The sequence below is a fragment of the Mytilus edulis genome, chromosome 7 (assembly GCF_963676685.1).
Source record: "Mytilus edulis chromosome 7, xbMytEdul2.2, whole genome shotgun sequence".
NCBI lineage: Eukaryota > Metazoa > Mollusca > Bivalvia > Mytilida > Mytilidae > Mytilus > Mytilus edulis.
The window spans coordinates 88,144,200-88,166,428 of NC_092350.1; the positions used below are offsets into that span (position 1 = coordinate 88,144,200).

At 33.6% G+C, this 22,229-nt stretch overlaps 1 protein-coding gene across 1 annotated transcript in view; it reads right to left on the reverse strand.

Moving 5' to 3' along the window:
- The window catches only part of LOC139483478 (uncharacterized), a 766,788-nt gene that overhangs the window by 42,216 nt on the left and 702,343 nt on the right, over positions 1 to 22,229 (reverse strand). The window contains exons 7-9 of the mRNA XM_071267500.1: positions 14,803 to 14,904; positions 13,905 to 14,006; positions 829 to 918 (exon numbers count right to left, since the gene is read on the reverse strand). Coding sequence (XP_071123601.1) covers positions 829 to 918; positions 13,905 to 14,006; positions 14,803 to 14,904 — 294 coding nt within the window. The remainder of the gene's footprint in view (positions 1 to 828; positions 919 to 13,904; positions 14,007 to 14,802; positions 14,905 to 22,229) is intronic.

A 22,229-nucleotide genomic window follows, 5' to 3' on the forward strand; every position in this document is an offset into this window, starting at 1 on the left:
CTGCAAATTTGTTGGTTTAGTTTAAGTAAACAATGACATCAAAAGCACTATATTTTTTTTAGGGAAGGACTACTTTAGCATGTTTAGTATATAACTTTACATTCTAAATTGGAGTGAATGAATTGGTGGTCTGACATCTTTACCACATGTTTAATCGCCACAGTAATTGTTTTTCCTTCTAAGCCACATCACACGTGAGTAAAATTTACTGCACACGGCCTATTTAATGATGATGTGATTTATTTGTTTTTGCATGTAATTTAAAAAATATGTGCAGGAAAGTTAATGTTACTGAGTTTACTCATTTCATAGAGGTTTTATCTATGTAGGTGGCTTTGTCTACCCTCTACATACTGAAAGCTTTAAAATCTATATACAGGTTGACAGCATACTAAACATTTTGTTAAGATGTGCTTTTTGTTTTAGTATATTTTACATACTAATATACTATATTATTACATATTTGCATAAACATGTAAATCAACTTTTCCGCACAGAGATACACATTATGTATACATAAAAGGAGATGATGTGATGTATATACCTAGGAGATAGCCAGCTGATGACACAAAAAATAAGAGACATCCAACAGATGAGACACTGATTTCAAACATTTGTCTTTCGCATAAGCCAACATCTATATTAGGCAACAAGCTTGGAATTGTCAAGTTACCTGGTACATTGTTAACTGACAACAAATACTACAATGACATTGAAAACAACAGGCAACCGTTTTATTGTAACTTCAATGTACCAAGTCTGTTGTGTCGCTAACAATCTGTCAACATATTTGTAAATATCTCTTATTAATTAAGACAGAATATTTACCTTTAGGAAGTCCATCAATTCTTTCTTCTTCCTTTTTATCTCATCAGAATCATAGCTTTCTATTGTTACCATATCATAAGGAGTCTGACCCTGAAATACAATCAGAAACTCTTTTATCAATCATACAAATATACATCTTCTTTAAATAATAGGCAATTGTTGTACTAATTTTACCTATACAATACTTGACATAAAACCAGTCAATCTAAACAAGCAACAAATATGAAGTGACATAATAAAGAGATAAATGAACAATATTTGAGATTTTACTGTTTAAGAGCATGAATAATCTAGACATCATTGAGATGGGAGCCATCTCTGTGGGCCCCGCTGAAATAATGTATGGTAAAAAAATTGTATCTTTACCATAGGACATGGAGTTGTCAACTGAAACCAAAGTTTTTAACCTTGACTTTTGACACACCCTCTGGTGTTGGTTAATATACATGTCAAGTATAAACTTTAAAAATCATAACGGTTCTCAAGATATAGAGTGGACACGATCTTTACCATAGGACATGGGGTTGTCAACTGAAACTTAAGTTTTTGACCTTGAACTTTGACCTAGGAATTTGTACATACATTATGACACACCCTCTGGTGTTGGTTAATATACATGTCAAGTATAAAATTTAAAAAGATAACGGTTCATAGATATAGAGTAGACACAATTGGTTACGGACGGACGAACGGAAAGACAGACGGACAGACGAACGGACAGACTGATCACTATAGGGCGTCCACCAATTCTTATTATATGTGTAGAATTAATGTATTCCTGTATATTTACATTTTCTTTTTCTGTTTTCCTATATTGTACTCGTTATTTAGATTTTGAAAATATCGTAAACGGAACAGAAATTATTCATCGTTATTATATAATTTAAATCGATGCATCTTATATTTTCGGTAAAAAAAAACATTTACAATTATACCGACATTTAAAAGAGTCTGTAATTAAAACATTTTTTTGTTAAATAATATAAAATGCTCCGCTGGGCGCAGCTTTATACGACCGCAGAGGTCCAACCCTGAACAGTTGGGGCAAGTATGGACACAAAATTCAAGCTTGATACAGCACTGAATTTGGATTGTGATTAAATATTTGACACAGCATAGGTTTCTGACACAGAATGAATGTGGTCTAAGAACTTAAAAAAATTTAATTTACCTATTCAAACCATATCATTATTATTTGCTTTTAAAATATAAATCAGAAATAACCAATTAAAAATGGAAAATTTTGAAAAAAAAATCCCCCCTCGAATTCTTTTAACCCCCTTATGATTCATCACCCCCAAACTCAATCCCAACTTTCCCTTTGAGGTATGGTACCTTGCAGTACAATTTCAGAGCGATCCGTACACTTGAACACAAGTTATTTTCTGGAAACTAGGAAAATGCTTGTTTTTTGGCCCCTTTTTGGCCCCAAATTCCTTAACCTTTAGAGAAGTTACCTCCAAACTCAAACCCAGCTTTCCCTTTGTGATATGGAACCTTGCAGTACAATTTCATAAAGATCCATGCACTTACACACAAGTTATTGTCGTAAAACAAGAACTAGAGGCTCTCAAGAGCCTGTGTCGCGCACCTGTTACTGTATTTACTGATGTCGGCCATCTTGGGTGGTAGGTGGGGTCATTAGACACTTTTTTGTAAATAGATACCCTAGTTATGATTGTGGCCAAGTTTGATTAAATTTGGCCCATAGTTTTAGAAAAGAAGATTTTTGTACAAGTTACAAAAATGACGAAAAGTTGTTCAATATTGACTATAAAGGGCAATAACTCCTTATGGGGTCCTCTAACAATTTTGATAATGTTAACTTATTTGTAGATCTTATTTGCTGAACATTCAGGTCAGGTGAGCTAAAAATGCTTGGTTTTTTGCCCCTTTTTTGCCCCAAATTCCTAACATTTTGAGGCAATTAGCCCCAAAATCAATCCCAGCCTTCCCTTTGTGGTATGGTACCTTGCAGTACAATTTCAGAGAGATCCATACACTTGAACACAAGTTATTGTCTGGAAACTAGAAAAATCCTTATTTGTGGCCCCTTTTTCCTAAACATTTTGGGCAATTACCCCCAAACTCAATTTCAGCTTTCCTTTTGTGATATGGAACCTTGTAGTACAATTTCAGAAAGATCCATACACTTACACACATGTTATTGTCATGAAATTAGAAAAATGCTTGTTTTTTGCCCCTTTTTTTGCCCCTAATTCCTAAAATTTGGAGGCAATAACCCCCAAAATCAATCCCAGCATTTCCTTCGTGATATGGAACCTTGTGGTACAATGTCAGAGAGATCCATACACTAACACACAAGTTATGTCTGGAAGTTACAAAAATGCTTATGTTTGGCACCTTTTTAACCCCTAATTCCTTAACTGTTGGTACCATAACCCCCAAAATCAATCCCAACCTTCCTTTGTGATATTGAACCTTATGGTGAAATTTCAAAGAGATCCATTCACTTTAACTAAAGTCAGAGTGCGAAAACCAATATGTCTTCGGACGACAACGACGACGATGCCAACGTCATACCAATATATGACCGCAAAATTTTGCGATCGTATGAAAATTGATATAGATAATGTTGACATTTGTTGAATTCATTGAGTAAACAGTTTAGTCTTGCTAAAAGTTGTAAATAAAGTAACAGCTCAATGAACTTTTCAAACTATGTAAATTGTAATACCGGTCAATGGTGCAAAACGTGCGTTAATTGTGGAAAAGCAGTGAATATCAAACGAAAATTGAAGCGTGGTTACGATTGTTTTACGGAATTATCGTGCTGTCTGCACGTACAAGAATTCTTGCAATAAATGAACATAGATTATGGAAAATATAAGATAAATTTCAGTCTGTGATAATGATGGTGGGTTTAACGACCTTGACTGGCTATTTAGCCCTCATACGGTCGGTCCTGGCTTACGCCTTTTGATGCACTTAAATAACTTACTTTTACGTTTGTGACATTTGATATAATTATACAGACCAAAAGTTGACAAACATTTTAAAACAAGAATAGAAATTAAACATTTCCGCAAAGTTGCTGTAATTTTAATGAACTATATTTTAGCGGTAATCACTAAAAACTTATTTGATTGGCTGATCTAAATAAAATATTTCATCCAGGTGTTGAAGTCCGCGTTGCATATTCAAATGAATTTCATTGGTCGAAACGTTTGCAAACTTGCAATCAAGGTGTTCTCATTGAAGTCCACGTTCATGTTTCAATAGGATACTCAATATTGTAAAATTCAAACCAAGTTTCTCTACGAAGTCCACGTTAACAAAAAGAATTTAGAAAAATAACACTTTTCTGATTCTTCCCACACAAAAAAACTGTCTTTTTCGAAAAGCATAATTGCTTTCTACTGATGAACAATACTAATATCAGTGGCGGATTTACCGGGGGCACAGGGGGGCACATGTTTTATACGAACTTTACAAATACATTGTTTAGTGCCAAGAATGTTAGTATCGATATATGGCATATGTCTTCTTAACAAAATTCTAACATTTCTTGTGATTTTTTATTTTCAAAATTGTCTTCTTTTGACTTTATTCAAAAATAAAAATTTTGTTCATGCAAGATTTGTTTTAAGACTGAATGTCGTATTTTCTTTTCCCTCCAATTTTCAAAGGAAACTAACAAATGCTATGTTAAAAAAAACCTCCCCTCCCCCCTTTTCCACAAAAAGTGGATTGGGTTGGCATTGTCTAATATATAATCATCAATGAAATGCCATTTTATTATTTTTATAAGACATACAATTTGAGAACATAATCTGGGACTAAAACACTTATCCATTAGTCCAAGCATACAATAATATATGATGGTATATTTTTCCTGTTTCAATTACCATGTACATGAACATGTATGAGGCTATGATTGCGCCACCATTTATGAGGATATGAATGGGTTTACTGAAAAGAAAATAATGGGATAAAAAATAAATAACAGAATAAAGAGGTGATGAAATATAAAAAATGTATTGATTGATTGTTGGTTGCTTCACGTCAAGTGGCAAATATGTCATGCATGTTAAGGACGAATATAATAGAGACCAATTGGCAGAAGAATAAAGAATAGAGTGAAATGGCAAAAAATTCAAAGATACTATAGAAACTGACACCTCTTCCCCCACCACCATTACACTCGCATACATACATCTCTAAATACATATTTAATTTTGGTTTCATGGTTAACTTAGCAAAATTTGCAAAGTCTATAGACCATGACTAAGGGGGCGGAGACAGATAATCTCCATGGAAATGAGATATGCCAATGCTTACACAACTGCATACCAAATATCATTCACCTACCACTAGTGGTTCCCCATATATTGACTTAATCAAAAACTAATACATGTAAACTATGAAAAGTTTCAAAGTCAATAGACCTTGACTGAGGGGGCGGGGCCAAATAATCTATATGGTAATGAGATGTGCCAATGCTAATACAACTGTATACCAAATATCATAGACCTACTACTAGTGGTTCACCATGAACTAGACCTAATCACAAACTAATACATTGTTGACGCCGCCGTCGCACCGCCGCCGCCGCAAGAAACAGCATACCTATGTCTCGCTTTTTGCTTCCATCAAGGCGAGATAAAAAGCCTGTTGTATTTGTCACAATTATATGGTTGATTTTTAATGTATACTTACATGTATATGACAATAAAGACTTATTCCATCCCCCCATTCCCCCTTAGAAAAAAATAAAATCGTACGTTAACTACATGTTTTAGACTGAAAAAGCTAGAAAGGGGATGAAATTACTTTGTAAATATATTGGGGTAAATTTTAAAGTAAAGAAGTGATTTGGTCCAGAAGAAAAGGTAAACAATTAGTATTTCTGAATTCGACGATATCAAACAAAATCCAAAGTTGCCACGGTCCATGTCCTGAGTTAAGGTTAATACAATATTCTATAATTTTGATAATATGCCCCAAAAGCAGAACAACACAGGGATGATCCAGGATTTTTGAAGGGGACGTTATTCCCTAAAAGTGAAAATATACAGTCGAGCGATGCGAATTAAAATTTTTAAAATAATTTCATGCAAAAAAATAGACATATATATATGAGCCAGTCCATGCAAAAAGGTACAAAAACGAAATTCTAAAACGTGTGCATAACTATTGGTAGCAGACTTCCCGTATGAGAAAATTAGGAGGATTCCGCTTAAAAATAGCAGGAACCCAGGCGGAATCCAAACCTAAAATTCAAACTAAATTAGTATTATCCCAACTCAAATCGGTCCATTTTATTCATTAGGAATGTATTTCTACTTGAAATACCAAGTACTTGTTGTTAGCCTGTTTACCTGGACACATGTCTTATTACACAATAAGTACGGATATGGTAAATTCTGTATAATGTATCTCTGGACTGGGGTGTTAAAGATATTTTAATCTGACAACACGAATGCTTAGTTGTTAATTTCTGTGTCATTTGGTCTCTTGACGAGAGATCATACCACATCTCCTTATTTTTATATGTGTTTTTAGATTTACTTGTGTTTTATGCCCAAACAATGCAAAAGCAGAATGCAGAATCTTTAAAATGTGCTGCCTTAGATCGAGTCTATATCTGGAGACTGATTTTACCTACTATTTGGGTGTTTGACTAAGAAGCATTTTAATAAACAAATTGTGGCTTATTTCATATTTATAATACAGTTAAGATTCAAGGCCATATTTTGCTAAATACGAAGATTAATTACTCTTAGTAAAAATTGCGAGAAGATGTTTCATAATTTGTATACAAGAAAAGTTAAGTAAAGACTCTCTTTAAGTTATGTCCGGTAAATATCTTTTTGATAAAATGATGCAACTGGATGCACCCTTAAATACAAAATAATAACCATAAATAGCAGGTATGCGTGAATCAGATAGTAGCATAAAAACAAGAGTGCACATGCTGAAATGTCTCGCCTTCTTTACTAACCATTGATATTATGTTGATAGTCCCAAATGAAAGCTTTACTACAACTATTACATAAACTTAACATGATCCAAGAAAATGAAGTCAAGGTCATATAAACCAAACAAGAAATACATGAACACCTTACAATCATTCAATACACTAAATATAGTTGACCTATTGCTTATAGTTACTAAGAAACAGACTTAACCACACAAGAGCGCACACGCTGAAATGTCTCGCCTTCTATACTAATCATTGATATTATGTTGATTGTCTTAAGTATAAATCTAAGCTTTATTACAACTGTCACATAAACTTTACATTAACCAAGATAACTAAACAAAGACCAATGAACCTTGAAAAAGAGGTCCAGGTCAGATGAACCATGCCAGGCAGACAGGTACAGCTAACAATGCTTCTATACAACATATATAGTTGACACATTACTTATAGTTTAAGAAAAATAGACCAAAACACAAAAACTTAACACTGTGCAATGAACCGTGAAATTGAAGTCACGGTTAAATAAAACCTGCTCGACTGACATAAAGATCATAAAATATTTCCATACACCAAATATAGTTGACCTATGGCATATAGCATTAGATAAAAAGACCAAAACTCAAAAACTACACTTTGACCACTGAACCATGAAAATGAGGTCAAGGTCACATGATATCTGCCCGCTAGACATGTACACTTAACAATCATTCCATACAACAAATATAGTAGACCTATTGCATATGGTATGAGAAAAACAGACCAAAACACAAAAATTCAACTATAACCACTGAACCATGAAAATGAGGTCAAGGTCAGATGACACCTGCCAGTTGGACATGTACACCTTACAGTCCTTCCATACACCGAATATACTAGCCCTATTGCTTATAGTATCTGAGATATGGACTTGACCACCAAAACTTAACCTTGTTCACTGATCCATGAAATGAGGTCGAGGTCCAGTGAAAACTGTCTGACGGGCATGAGGACCTTGCAAGGTACGCACACATCAAATATAGTTATCCTATTACTTATAATAAGAGAGAATTCAACATTACAAAAAATTTGAACTTTTTTTTCAAGTGGTCACTGAACCATGAAAATGAGGTCAAGGACATTGGACATGTGACTGACGGAAACTTCGTTACATGAAGCATCTATATACAAAGTATGAAGCATCCAGGTCTTCCACCTTCTAAAATATAAAGCTTTTAAGAAGTGAGCTAACGCCGCCGCCGTAGCCGTCGCCGCCGCCGGATCACTATCCCTATGTCGAGCTTTCTGCAACAAAAGTTGCAGGCTCGACAAAAAAACTAAACATTGACCAATGAATCGTGAAAATGAGGTCAAGGTCAGATGAACCATGCCAGGCAGACATGAATAGCTTACAATCCTTCCATACAACAAATAAAGTTGACCTATTGCTTATAATTTTAGAAAAACAGACCGAAACACATAAACTTAACACTGAGCAATGAAACGTGAAAATGAGGTCAAGGTCAAATAAAACCTGTGAGACTGACATGTACTTCATAAAATATGTCCATACACCAAATATAGTTGACTTACTGCATATAGTATTAGAAAAAATACCAAAACTCAAAAACTTAACTTAGACCACTGAACCATGAAAATGAGGTCAAAGTTAGATGACACCTGCCAGTTGGACATGTACACCTTACAATCATTCCATACACCAAATATAGTAGACATATTGCATAAAGTATAAGAAAAACGGACCAAAACACAAAAACTTAACTATAACCACTGAACTATGAAAATGAGGCCAAGGTCAGAAGACAAAAGAGGGACAAAAGATACCAAAGGGACAGTCAAACTCATAAATCTAAAACAAACTGACAACGTATAATTGGTTTAATAGCTTCCTTGTGAGCAGTAACCCTCTATCAAGAAAATCAATATAGGAAATGCAAGCACGGGAATATTGTTGGACATGATACAATCCTTCTATACACCAAATATACTAGACCTATTGCTTATAGTATCTGAGATATGATCTTGACCACTAAAACTTAACCTTGTTTACTGATCCCTGAAATGAGGTCGAGGTCAAAGGAAAACTGTCTGACGGGCATGAGGACCTTGCAAGGTACGCACATACCAAATATAGTTATTGTATTACTCATAATAAGAGAGAAATTAACATTACAAAAAATCTCTATTTTTTTCAAGTAGTCACTGAACCATGAAAATGAGGTCAAGGACAATGGACATGTCACAGACAGAAACTTCGTAACATAAGGCATCTATATACAAAGTATGAAGCATCAAGGTCTTCCATCGTCTAAAATATAAAGCTTTTAAGAAGTTAGCTAACACCGCCGCCAGATTACTATCCCTATATCGAGCTTTCTGCAACAAAAGTCGCAGGCTCAACAATAAGGAGATGTGGTATGATTGCCAATCAGACAACTATTCACCAAAGTTCATATGATTTAAATGTAAGCAATTATAGGCAATCGTACGACCTTCAACAATGAGAATAAAATGCCTCGCTGAGCGCAGCCTTATACGACCACAGTGGTCGAACCCTCAACAGTTGGGGCAAATTTGGACACAATATTCAAGCTTGATACTATCTGAATTTGGATTGTGATCAAATTTTTGTCATAATATAGGTTTCTGACACAAAATAAATGTGGTTAAAGATTTTACAAATCTAATGCACAATACTGTGCAATTGAAGATTTCTTCTTGAAACTTTTCAAAGATTTGAAATTTTGAAAATTTTGAAAAAAAATATGAACCCTTTTAAAAAAAAATTGGAAACCCCACTTCCCCCCAAACTTTTTGAATCCCCCTTTTAGCATTAACCATCAAACTTAATTGCAGCCTTTCCTTTGAAGTATGGAACGTTTTAGTACAATTTTAGAGAGATCCATACACTTAATCACAAGTTACTGTCTGGAAATTAGAAAAATGCTTTTTTTTTAACTATAAAAGCCCATTTAAATACATTTGTACATCATAAACATGATAAAAGTATTAAAATAGAAAATGACATCATAGTTATGGCTAAAATTAACAAGAGTGAATGCACTGAAATGTCTCGCCTTCTTTACTAATCATTGATATTATGTTGATAGTCCTAAATGTAAAACTTTAATACAACTGTCACATAAACTTAACATTAACCAAGAAAACTAAACATTGACAAATGAACCATGCAAATGAGGTCAAGGTTTGAATAACCATGCCAGACAGACATGTACAGCCAACAATTCTTCTATACAACACATAAAGTTGACCTATTGCTTATAGTTGAAGATAAACAGACCAAAACACAAAAAAATAACACTGAGCAATGAACCGTAAAAATGAGGTCAAGGTCAAATAAAACCTGTACGACTGACATATAGATCATAAAATAATTCCATACACCTAATATAGTTGACCTATTGCATATAGTATTAGAAAAAAAAGTCCAAAATTCAAAAACTTAACTTTGACCACTGAACCATGAAAATGAAGTCAAGGTCAGATGACACCTGCCAGCTAGACATGTACACCTTACAATTATTCCATACACCAAATATAGTAGACCTATTGCATACAGTATAAGAAAAACAGTCCAAAACACAAAAACTTAACTATTACCACTGAACCATGAAACCATAAATACAGAGTATGAAGCATCCAGGTCTTCTACCTTCTAAAACATAAAGCTTTTAAGAAGTTAGCTAAATCTGCCGTAGCCGCCGCATCACTATCCCTAAGTCAAACTTTCTGCAACAACAGTTGCAGGCTCGACAAAAAACTTCATCAGCAACAATTAATAGTAATATCAAAAAATAAATTTCTTTCATCAGCATTTAAAAGAAACTTCTAAAAATAAATTGACAGCTAGGACTTTGCAACCACAAAAACCCTTTTAAATACATCAGTATTAACAGTATTAAAATAGAAAATGACATCATGATCATGCCTAAAATTAAAAAGCCTCCATGAGCAACATTAAATAGTAATATCTAAAAATAAATTTCCTTCACATACATAATCATGATAATCATGGCTAAAATAAATTATTTTTTAAAATAGAAAATGACATCATGATCATGCCTAAAATTAAAAAGCCTCCATCAGCAACATTAAATAGTAATATCTAAAAATAAAATTCCTTCACATACATAATCATGATAATCATGGCTAAAATAAATTATTTTTTAAAATAGAAAATGACATCATGATCATGCCTAAAATTAAAAAGCCTCCATCAGCAACATTAAATTGTAATATCTAAAAATAAAATTCCTTCACATCCAAAATCATGGCTATAATTAAATAACCTTTATTAAACATTTTAAGAATAGTAACTTCTAACAGTGGTGGATTTACCTGGGGGCACAGGGGGCACGTGCCCCCCCAGTTCAGGTCAACAATTTTTTTTTCTAACATAATTTTATTGTTACTGAAACTTCTTATCTAGTGCGGAAAATGTCACAGCTTGATTAGACTTCTTACAGTGGCCGTTAATTAATATCAGCGTCCCCATGCGTGATTTATGACAACTTATCGGTGGGTGTGTGAATATTGACACCTGTGTGTAATGTCTTTATGAAAAAGCTTTTATGTAAAATACATTTACATGTTGATTGGAATAGTACAAATTTGTATTGGTTTATAATACAATACCGATTAAGATCGATTACCAGGTGAAACTTCTGATCTGTGTATTTGAAGAATAGGTACAAACATTTCCTGTAAATGTACGTTTTTTTCCAAAACTTTGTTTTTGTGAATTTATTCAGCAACAAATTGAACTGTTTATTTTTTGATAACTTAGAAGATATGTTTTTTAAACGGAATGTCATATTTCATTCCCCTCTTATTTTCAAGGGAAATCAACAATTTGTTTTACTCCCCCTCCCCTTTCCCCTAATGCCTTCCCCCGTCCAGGAAAAATTAACTGACATTTCCTATTAAATAATCATCAATAAAATGCTATTTGATTTTCGTTAAAATTAAGTTTGTAACAGAATCTAGGACTTACACATTTCTCTCAAAGCCGAAGCATGCAGTTATATTGTTTTTATTGTTCTTGTTTCAATTACCATGTACATGTATGAGCCTATGCAAAAGGTCGCCATTTATGAAGATATGAAGGTGTTTTGCAGATATTAGAATAATGTGCAAAAAAGTAAGTCTGGAAGTGAGGCCAAAACATATAGATAAAAGAATATAGAGGTGATGAAATATAAAGAAAATAGTGTTTGATTGTTGCATGGTTGTTAAACATCCAGTGGCAAATATTTGATGCATGTTTAGGTTGAATATAATAAAGATCAATTGGCAGTAAAGTGAAAAAGTAAAAAAAACTTAAAACATATCGAAAATATCGAAATACAGAAACGATGATCTGACCCCCCCCCCCCAAAAAAAAACACACAAAAAAAACAAAAAAAACAACAAACAAAACAAACCTAGCACCCACTCACACTCGCACAGATTTATATATATATATTTATATTAAAAAAAAAATTGTTCATGGTGCCCCCCAGACATCGAGGTCCTGGATCCGCCCCTGTCTAAAATAAAATTGACAGCTAATCACCTAAAGACAAAACATTTCTTAAGCAGTGTAAGGGAGGTAATTTGATAATATGTGTTTGAATTACCTCCCTACACTGCTTTCAAATCATGTTTTGTACTTAAGTAATTGTCCATTAACCTGGAAACCTTTGATTTCTCCCTTGTTTGCCCCTAATTCCTAAACAGTTTGAGCCATAACCCCCCAAAGCAAATTCTTACCATCCCTTTGTGATATGGTAACTTGTGGTATAATTTCAAAGAGATCCTTACATCATTTCACAAGTTATTGTCTGGAAACTAGAAAAATGCTTGTTTGGGCCCCATTTTGGCCTCTAATTCCTGAACTGTTAGGACCATAACCCCCAAAATCAATCCCAACCTTCCTTTTGTGTTCATTAACCTTATGGTAAAATTTAATAGAAATCCATACACTTAAACAAAAGTTATTGTCCGGTAACCCATGTGTCTTCGGACGACGATGACAAAGACGACGTGATACCAATATACGACTGCAACATTTTTACAGTCGTATAAAAACCAATACCGTCGAGTCGACTATAAAAGATCCTGACATGAAACAACTTGAATTGAGAAAACTAAGGAACCCAATTTAGTACAAAACAATTTACGAAAAACCAATATGACAGATACGACCAAGCAACAAAACTGTATACAGGTCTACCACTTAGCTTATGGAAAAGGGGGGGTGGGATATGTTTTATTTTCTATTTGTTTTGTTATTTCTATCGCGGAAAAGTGATTATTTTTTTCAACAACTTTACTTGAATCGAAGGAAAAATGAAAAAAAGATTGTCTTTTGAATAGAAATACATTTTATTAAAAGATAATCAGGATATAATTATATACCCTCCGCAACCGACTCTCGCGTGAGTTACGTTAATGTTATTCAATAGAATGTATGATTATCTTATTATTTGCTCATGTGATAGAGTAAAAGGTATACATAAATTTTAAAAAGTTAAGAACTGACAAGAAGACGAATATAAATACATGTAGGTCACAGTATGATTTCCTATTCAGTGTGTATCGTTCTGAACATGCATGAAATATTTGCCACTGGACGTTAAGCAAGCAATCAAAAATCCATCAACCTATTCAATTTGACTCAATTAGATTTTCAAAATCTTACACACGAATATGTTAAATCTGGATTTATTTTATGAAAGTCTACATTAAAATTCATCACATGTATATGAAAATGTTTCTTTATCATGTTTATTGTAGCGATAAATCAACAAAACTTCACGTTATTTGTTTCTAAAATTAAACTGCAGGACTACAATGAAAGTTTCTTTTACACCTATTATCGATTGATCTTTAAAAAAACAAATTTCCAAATCGGCATCAAAAAACTATAAGACGAATAAAGTTGTGAAGAAAATCATAGACTGTATGTTTATCAAGGAAAAAAATGACCTTACACACTGTCAGGTAATTATTGTATGCTTTGGAACATATATCATTGAAACATGATATCGTCCGGGTTGATTCTGAAAAAGAATGACCTGACATTCTGAAAGAAAATAACTCCATATAGGTATATAAAACTGAATATTACCTTTTCTGTTTTCACCCAAGGACTGCATTCTTGATCTATCAACCATTTTGTTGTATTAATCCGTCCATACTGAGCAGCAAGATGTAAAGCTGTTCGTCCATCCTATAACAATATAAAAATATAAACATGTTAATGGTGTGTGATAATAAATCAAGAGAGGTGTCAAACAATTTATTAAAATGTAAGAAATATAACATCGAAGAAGAAAATATCCAATTATACCTATGTATCAACTGATAAATGGTAGATTAAGATATATAAACTAAATATGTATTTTCTGATTCAGTTCTACAAAACAGGAAAAAATAATAGCAAACCCTATTTAATATAAGTCTAACAAGTATTTGTTGTCCATTTTACATGTCTGATTAACAACATGATTTTATTTTGATTCTGTCATGTCTGTAGAATAATCAAAGTTTAAAAAAAAAAATTTTTCAAGAAACCTTGAAACGAGTTATATTTTCTGATTCAGTGCAAAGAGACAAGAAAAATAAGACCCCACTTTATATAATTCTGTCAAATATTAGGTCTCCATTAAACCTGTCTGATTAATAATGATTCAGTACAATAATCAAAGTGAAAACATAAAAACAAGTTATATTTTCTGATTCAGTACGAAGAGACAAGAAAAATAAGACCCCACTTTATATAATTCTGTCAAGTATTTGTTATTTTTAAAAGATGTTTTACATTAGAATAATTTTTTGTCAGGAAACAAAATAAAACCTTTACTATCTGATTCAGTTCTGTGTTACGAATAAAATGAGACCCCACTTTATATAATTCTAACAAATATTTGTTGTCCATTAAACCTGTCTGATTAACAACATGATTTTGTGTAGATTCTGTATTAAGTGATGTTTTGTCAGAGTAAGGTTATTATATCTATCATTACCCTGGTGGATGTGGCCTCTAACTGACTGCCCTGACTGGCGAGGTACATCACTACCTCCAGGTGTCCTCTCACAGCCGCCCACATTAATGGTGTCATTCCCATCTGTAATATCAACATATAACAGACATCAAAACTTGTGTCATAAACTGGACAATGTTGTGTAATAAATATAAACAAAATATATATCACATGAATCAGTGGTCAAAACTGAATCAAATGACCAGTCACACTTGTATTTATATTCTACATAAACAACAAATAAACAACATGTTTTATTGTGAGATGTCAGAACTTCCATCAGAACTGTCAGGTTAAAAAAAAACTTTTTTTCAAGGAACATTAAAACAAGTTATATTTTCTGATTCAGTACGAAGAGACAAGAAAAATAAGACCCCACTTTATATAATTCTGTCAAGTATTTGTTATTTTTAAAAAGATGTTTTACATTAGATCTGTAGAATTAACATTATCTGACTAAAGATGTTAACACAACTTGTTCTCATCAACTTCTCATTAAAATCAGATGTTTACAAAATAATTTTTTGTCAGGAAACAAAATAAAACCTTTACTATCTGATTCAGTTCTGTGTTACGAATAAAATGAGACCCCACTTTATATAATTCTAACAAATATTTGTTGTCCATTAAACCTGTCTGATTAACAACATGATTTTGTGTAGATTCTGTATTAAGTGATGTTTTGTCAGAGTAAGGTTATTATATCTATCATTACCATGGTTGTAGTTTCTAACTGACTGCCGTGACTGACCAGGTACATCACTACCTCCAGGTGTCCTCTCCTAGCCGCCAACATTAATGGCGTCCTTCCTCCCTGTAATATCAACATATAACAGACATCAAAACTTGTGTCATAAACTGGACAACGTTGTGTAATAAATATAAACAAAATATATATCACATGAATCAGTGGTCAAAACTGAATAAAATGACCAGTCACACTTGTATTTATATTTTACATAAACAACAAATAAACAACATGTTTTATTGTGAGATTTCAGAACTTCCATCAGAACTGTCAGATTAAAAAAAAACTTTTTTCAAGAAACATAAACAATATTTATATCAATGGACTCAGCTGGACAAGACAATTAAAATGAGACCCCACTTGATATATTTCTTACAAATATTTGTTGTCCATCTATACATCTGTCTGATTAACAATGATTCAGTAGAATGATCAAAGTTAAAAAAAAAAATTGTTTTCAAGAAACATAAAAACTAGTTATATTTTCTGATTCAGTAGGAAAAGACAAGAAAAATAAGACCCCACTTTATATAATTCTGTCAAGTATTTGTTATTTTTAAAAGATGTTTTACATTAGATTTGTAGAATTAACATTATCTGACTAAAGATGTTAACACAACTTGTTCTCATCAACTTCTCATTAAAAAATCAAATGTTAACAGAATAATTTTTCGTCAGGAAACAAAATAAAACCTTTACTATTTGATGCAGTTCTGTGTTACAAATAAAATGAGACCCCACTTTATATAATTCTGTCAAGTTTTTGATGGTTTTTTTTTTTAAATCTGTCTGATTTTAAAACAATGATGATCAAAGTAAAAAAAAATTAATTTCCATAAAAATAAAAACAAATTATATTTTCTGATTCAGATTAATGAGACAGGAAAAATGAGACCCCACTTTATATAATTCTAACAAATATTTGTTGTCCATTAAACCTGTCTGATTAACAGTATTTTGTGTTGATTCAGAGTAATGATTAAAGTATAAAAAGTATTCAGTTGTGTTACATATAAAATGTTTGTGTGATGTATAACAGTTGCTTCATATCATATGTGCTGTTGCTTATTATGGTAATATAGCAATGGTGTATGCTGTGTTTGTATTTTTTGTTTGCCTTGCCTGTAAATGTGATATGTCACTTGTTTGTGAGCAGTGTAAGAGTGTCATTGCTATGTCACATGTTGGTGTTGAGTATGTGTACGTCATTGCTATGTCACATGTTGGTGTTGAGTATACGAGTGTCATTGCTATGTCACATTTTGGTGTTAAGTATAAGAGTGTCATGGCTAGGTCATATGTTTGTGTTGAGTATATGAGTGTCATGGCTAGGTCATATGTTTGTGTTGAGTATATGAGTGTTATGGCTAGGTCATATGTTTGTGTTGAGTATATGAGTGTCATGGCTAGGTCATATGTTTGTAAAAGTCTTTCATTGCTAGGTCACTTAATGGTGTTGTGTATATTAAGATTGTTCTGCCTAAGTCACATGTTGGTGTTGAGTATAAGAGAGTCATTGCTATTTCAGATGCTGGTGTTCAGTCTAAGAATATCATGGCTATGCCACATATTTGTGTTGAGTTAAAGAGTGTCACAGCTTTGCCACCTGTTTGTGGTGAGTTAAAGCATGTCATTGCAATGTCACATGTTTGGTGTTGAGTATAATAGTGTCATTGCTATGTCACATGTTGGTGCTGACTATACTAGTGTCATTGCTATGTCACATGTTGGTGTTGAGTATAATAGTGTCATTGCTATGTCACATGTTGGTGCTGACTATACTAGTGTCATTGCTATGTCACATTCTTGTGTTGAGTATAAGAGTGACAGTGATATGTCACATGCTTGTGTTGAGTATAATAATGTATTGCCATTTCTCATTCAGTTGTTTACTTAAGATGTCACATGATGGTTTTAAGATGTCACATGATGGAGATTTAATATCATTGTTATGTGTTGGTGTTGAAAATAAGAAAAGCATTGCTATATCACATGTTGGTAGGTCACATGATGGTATTGTGTATAAGAGTGTCATGGTTAGGTCACATGTTGGTGTTGAGTTTTATATAAGAGTGTAACTGCTATGTTAGATGTTGGTGTTGACGAATAGAGTGTTATGGCTATGTCACATGTTGGTGTTGAGTATACAAGTGTCATTGCTATGTAACATGCTTGTGTTGAGTATAAGAGTGTTATGCCTATGTCACATGTTGGTATTGAACATATGAGTAACAGTGATATGTCACATGTTAATGTTGAGTAAAAGAGTGTTATGGCTATGTCACATGTTGGTGTTGAGTATAAGAGTGTCAGTGATATGTCACATGTTGGTGTTGAGTAAAAAGAGTGTCAGTTATATTTATCACATGTTGGTGTTGAGTACAACAGTGTCATGGCTAGGTCACATGATGGTGTTGAGTATAAGAGTGTCATTGCTATGTCACATTTTGGTGTTGAGTAAAAAGAGTGTCATTGCTATGTCACATGCTTGTGCTGAGTGTAAGTGTGTCATTGCTATGTCACATTTTGGTGTTGAGTAAAAAGAGTGTCAGTTATATTTATCACATGTTGGTGTTGAGTACAACAGTGTCATGGCTAGGTCACTTGATGGTGTTGAGTAAAGAGTGTCAAAGCTTTGTCATATGATTGTGTTGAGATTAAGTGTGATTGTTATGTCACATAATGGACCTTACATGTGGCACCTGATCATAAAACATGATATGGACTGTCACTGCTATGATAGAAACAATTGTTTTGAAGTGGTTACTTTACAATCATTTTAGCTACACACTTGTTTAAAGCATAGTGTTACGTCTAAACTGGGTTTTTTAACGATGATCCAGGAAACAATACTGTTTTGAAGAAATATATTCATAAACAAGAATGTGTCCATAGTACACGGATGCCCCACTCGCACTATCATTTTCTATGTTTAGTGGACCCTGAAATAGGGGTAAAAACTATAATTTGGCATTTAAATTAGAAAGATCATATCATAGGAACCATGCATGTATACTAAGTTTCAAGTTGATTGGACTTCAACTTCATCAAAAACTACCTTGACCAAAAACTTTAACCTGAAATTTGCACTATCATTTTCTATGTTCAGTGAACCGTGAAATTGGGGTTAAAACTCTAATTTGGCATTAAAATTAGAAAGATCATATCATAGGACACATGTGTACTAAGTTTCAAGCTGATTGGACTTCAACTTCATCAAAAACTACCTTGACCAAAACCTTTAACCTGAAATTTGCACTATCATTTTCTATGTTCAGTGAACCGTGAAATTGGTGTTAAAACTCTAATTTGGCATTAAAATTAGAAAGATCATATCAAAGGACACATGTGTACTAAGTTTCAAGCTGATTGGACTTCAACTTCATCAAAAACTACCTTGACCAAAAACTTTAACCTGAAATTTGCACTATCATTTTCTATGTTCAGTGAACTGTGAAATTGGGGTTAAAACTCTAATTTGGCATTAAAATCAGAAAGATCATATCATAGGACACATGTGTACTAAGTTTCAAGCTGATTGGACTTCAACTTCATCAAAAACTACCTTGACCAAAAACTTTAACCTGAAATTTGCACTATCATTTTCTATGTTCAGTGAACTGTGAAATTGGGGTTAAAACTCTAATTTGGCATTAAAATCAGAAAGATCATATCATAGGACACATGTGTACTAAGTTTCAAGCTGATTGGACTTCAACTTCATCAAAAACTACCTTGACCAAAAACTTTAACCTGAACGAACGAACGAAAGGACAGAAGGACGGACGCACAGACCAGAAAACATAATGCCCCTCTACTATCGTAGGTGGGGCATAAAAAGAAAGTTCTCTGATTTTAGTCTTTTTCCTTCGAATAGAATTTGTTGGATATAAATCCTGTGTTCCCAGAAGTCTAAATTGATGATTTCATGATCTATATTGTACAGGAGTAGTAGATGAATTTTATGATCAGGTGTCACCTGTCATGTTCAGTACAGGAGTGGTAAATGAATGTTGTATGATCAGGTGTCACCTGTCATGTTCAGTACAGGAGTGGTAAATGAATGTTATATGATGTGGTGTCAAATGTCATGTTCAGTACAGGAGTGGTAGATGACTGTTGTATGATCAGGTGTCACATGTCATGTTCAGTACAGGAGTAGTATATGCATGTTTTATGATCAGGTGCCACATGTAAGGTTCAGTATAGAAATGACAAATGAATTTTGTATGATCAGGTGTCACATGCCATGTTCAGTACAGGAGTAGTAGATGAATGTTGTATTATCAGGTGTCACATGTCATGTTCAATACAGGAGTGGTAAATGAATGTTATATGATCAGGTGTCACATGTCATGTTCAATACAGGAGTGGTTAACGAATACTGTATGATCAGGTGTCACATGTCATGTTCAATACAGGAGTGGTAAATGAATGTTGTATGATCAGGTGTCACATGTCATGTTCTGTACAGGAATGGTGAATGCATATTGCTTGATCAGGTGTCACATGTCATGTTCAGTACATGAGTAGTAGATGAATGTTGTATGATCAGGTGTCACATGTCATGTTCAGTACAGGAGTAGTAGATGAATGTTGTATGATCAGGTGGCACATGTCATGTTCAGTACAGGAGTAGTAGATGAATGTTGTATGATCAGGTGTCACATGTCATGTTCAGTACAGGAGAAGTAGATGAATGTTGTATGATTAGGTGTCACATGTCATGTTCAGTACAGGAGTAGTAGATGAATGTTGTATGATCAGGTGTCACATGTCATGTTCAGTACAGGAGTAATAGATGAATGTTGTATGATCAGGTGGCACATGTCATGTTCAGTACAGGAGTAGTAGATGAATGTTGTATGATCAGGTGTGACATGTCATGTTTAGTACAGGAGTAGTAGATGAATGTTGTATGATCAGGTGGCACATGTCATGTTCAGTACAGGAGTAGTATTTGAATGTTGTATGATCAGGTGTCACATGTCATGTTCAGTAAAGGAGTAGTAGATGAATGTTGTATGATCAGGTGTCACATGTCATGTTCAGTACAGGAGTAGTAGATGAATGTTGTATGATCAGGTGTCACATGTCATGTTCAGTACAGTAGTAGATGAATGTTGTATGATCAGGTGGCACATGTCATGTTCAGTACAGAAGTAGTAGATGAATGTTGTATGATCAGGTGTCACATGTCATGTTCAGTACAGGAGTAGTAGATGAATGTTGTATGATCAGGTGTTACATGTCATGTTTAGTACAGGAATGGTAAATGAATGTTGTATGATCAGGTGTCACATGTCATGTTCAGTACAGGAGTGGTAAATGAATGTTGTATGATCAGGTGTCACATGTTATGTTCAGTACAGGAGTGGTAAATGAATGTTGTATGATCAGGTGTCACATGTCATGTTCAGTACAGGAGTGGTAAATGAATGTTGTACAATGTCGTGTCACATGTCATGTTCAGTACAGGAGTAGTAGATGAATGTTGTATGATCAGGTGTCACATGTCATGTTCAGTACAGGAGTGGTAAATTAATGTTTTATGATCAGGTGTCACATGTCATGTTCAGTACTGGAGTGGTAATTTAATGTTTTATGATCAGGTGTCACATGTCATGTTCAGTACAGGAGTGGTAAATGAATGTTGTACAATGTCGTGTCACATGTCATGTTCAGTACAGGAGTAGTAGATGAATGTTGTATGATCAGGTGTCACATGTCATGTTCAGTACAGGAGTAGTAGATGAATGTTGTATGATCAGGTGTCACATGTCATGTTCAGTACTGGAGTGGTAAATTAATGTTTTATGATCAGGTGTCACATGTCATGTTCAGTACAGGAGTGGTAATTTAATGTTTTATGATCAGGTGTCACATGTCATGTTCAGTACTGGAGTGATAAATGCATATTGCTTGCTCAGGTTAATTTACTGCGTAGTTCCAATAGTTTTTCAGTAAGACGCTACCAAAATCCATAAATCTATAGCTAGCGAAGTCTCGTGGAATCCGAGATTTTATTGATTTTATACTGAAAAGCCTATCAGATTCATTTCCAGCTAAATATACTGTTCCGAGGAAGAAAACAGGGAAAGTGCATGTGAAGTATAATGAAATGAATTACAATTTTCCAGCTTTACTCTAATTATGAAGTTATGGGACAGCAACCAAATGAAATAAAAGTGTTATTACATATTTCATGTTTGTTCTTGTTGTTTTGTGTAATGTTGTAGAGACTGTTGTTTGTCTTTTTAGTATTTTTGTTTCTGCCAAGTTATTTTCCTTCTACTAATGTAATGTGACTGTCTCCTTGGTATTCTATCCACTATTCGATAAATGTGGTATACATCAATGATTTGTTAATACATTTCAAAGATTTTGTGTAAAAACAGGAGTTACTTTACATGTTTACTATTGTTATTCTTACTACAGAAACATGTAATGACTAATTTTCTAAAAACAACTGTTTGATTGGTTTTACATTAGTATTTTTTTGGGGTCCTTTATAGCTTGTTGTTCGGTGTGAGCCAAGGCTCTGTGTTGAAGACCGTACCTTGACCTATAGTGGTTTACTTTTATAAATTGTGACCTGGATGGAGAGTTGTCTCATTGGCACTCATACCACATCTTCCTATATCTAGTGATTTATCCGGTT